This window comes from Epithele typhae (assembly GCF_022376455.1).
Source record: "Epithele typhae strain CBS 203.58 chromosome Unknown BXZ73scaffold_361, whole genome shotgun sequence".
Taxonomy (NCBI): domain Eukaryota; kingdom Fungi; phylum Basidiomycota; class Agaricomycetes; order Polyporales; family Epitheliaceae; genus Epithele; species Epithele typhae.
Genome location: NW_025954552.1, coordinates 4,282 through 5,502, shown reverse-complemented (window position 1 = coordinate 5,502; position 1,221 = coordinate 4,282). Strand labels below are relative to the sequence as shown.

At 68.8% G+C, this 1,221-nt stretch overlaps 1 protein-coding gene across 1 annotated transcript; it reads right to left on the bottom strand.

Moving 5' to 3' along the window:
- Positions 1-214: 214 nt before the first annotated feature.
- BXZ73DRAFT_22076 (uncharacterized protein) lies at positions 215-688 on the bottom strand (the record flags this gene model as incomplete). Its single annotated transcript, XM_048017638.1, has 1 exon — positions 215-688. A coding segment is annotated over one exon (474 nt), but the record flags the coding sequence as incomplete, so codon positions are not given.
- Positions 689-1,221: the final 533 nt, after the last annotated feature.

Sequence of the window (1,221 nt, the reverse complement as noted above, 5' to 3'; positions counted from 1 at the left end):
GGAAGCTTCACTCGGACGGAACTTGAGGAGTGGGACCAGGTCACGTGGGCGCCGTTGCAGCCCGCGCAGCCCTAGCCCGCTTCGGTGTAGTGGTGCCCTTGCCACCCTTCGGAAGGCGAGCAGGGCACGTGCGGTCGTAGGCCGCATGATTGCCAGAGCAATTCACGCAGCGGACCGGGGGAGCGGCAGCACCAGAGGCCCTCATGATGAGGCCGTGGTCGTGCGAGTGGTGGGCACCAGCGCAGGTGCCACACGCTGGAGGCGCGCGGCAGCGCATAGCCACATGGCCGAACTTTTGGCAGTTCAGGCACTGGGGGCGGAGGGGTGCAACACGTGCCATGAGGCAGGCACGTGGACCATTGTCGAAGAGGAGCCGTGTGTTGTTCACAGCACGGATGGTGGTGAAGGTGGTATCGTCGTCGATGTCGACAAAGAGGGAGGCGGTGGGAGCGTCAGGGGTGTGCGGGCCCCAGCGGATAGCGGTGGGTGTGGGGGAGGTGTGGGCGCTGGCTTCAGTCCATGCAGGGACTCCAGAGCGGGCGATGGCGTTGCGGAGGGCGGTCCGGGGGTCGATCTCAGTTGACGTCCCGTCTGCGTTGCGCTGCAGGCGCTGAACCTGTGGGAAGAGGACGGAGGCCCGGTTCACGTGCCGGGCCATGCTGAGCTGCATGCCGAGCAGCGTCTGCATGATGAAGTGGAGGGAGGTGGCGCGGGCGTCGTCAGCCGCCTGGTCCGCAGCTGCGCCTGCCGGAAGGACAGACCACCGCGTGCGGGCGGGGTTGGAGGTGAGGCGCTGGATGGGGATGTCGCAGCGCCGGCGGAGGTCGTCGAGGACGTGCACGTCGTGACAGGTCACGGGTGGGGCCGAGGTAGGGTCAATGACGTAGAAATTGAGGATTCGGGCAGAGCCCGCAGGGCGGCGCTGTCGGAGGGCGGCGAGCGTGGCCTTCAGGATAGTGGGCTTGGCCTTGGGGGGCGAAGCCTGAGCAGAGGGTGGAGCCGGGGCGGCCTTAACCGCAGAAGGGGACGGGGCGACGACGGCGGGTTTGCGCGCGCCGTCGGCCTTGCCCTTGCCCTTCCCCTTGCCGCGTGCAACCGTCGCCCACGTGGGAGCGTCCGGGACAGCAGGCAGAGGCGAAGGAGGGCGGGGAGGGAGGGCCGCCGTGCCGGTAGGCGCAGCGGAGGTCACGGGGGCAGGCGTGACAGGGGGAAGGGGCGTGA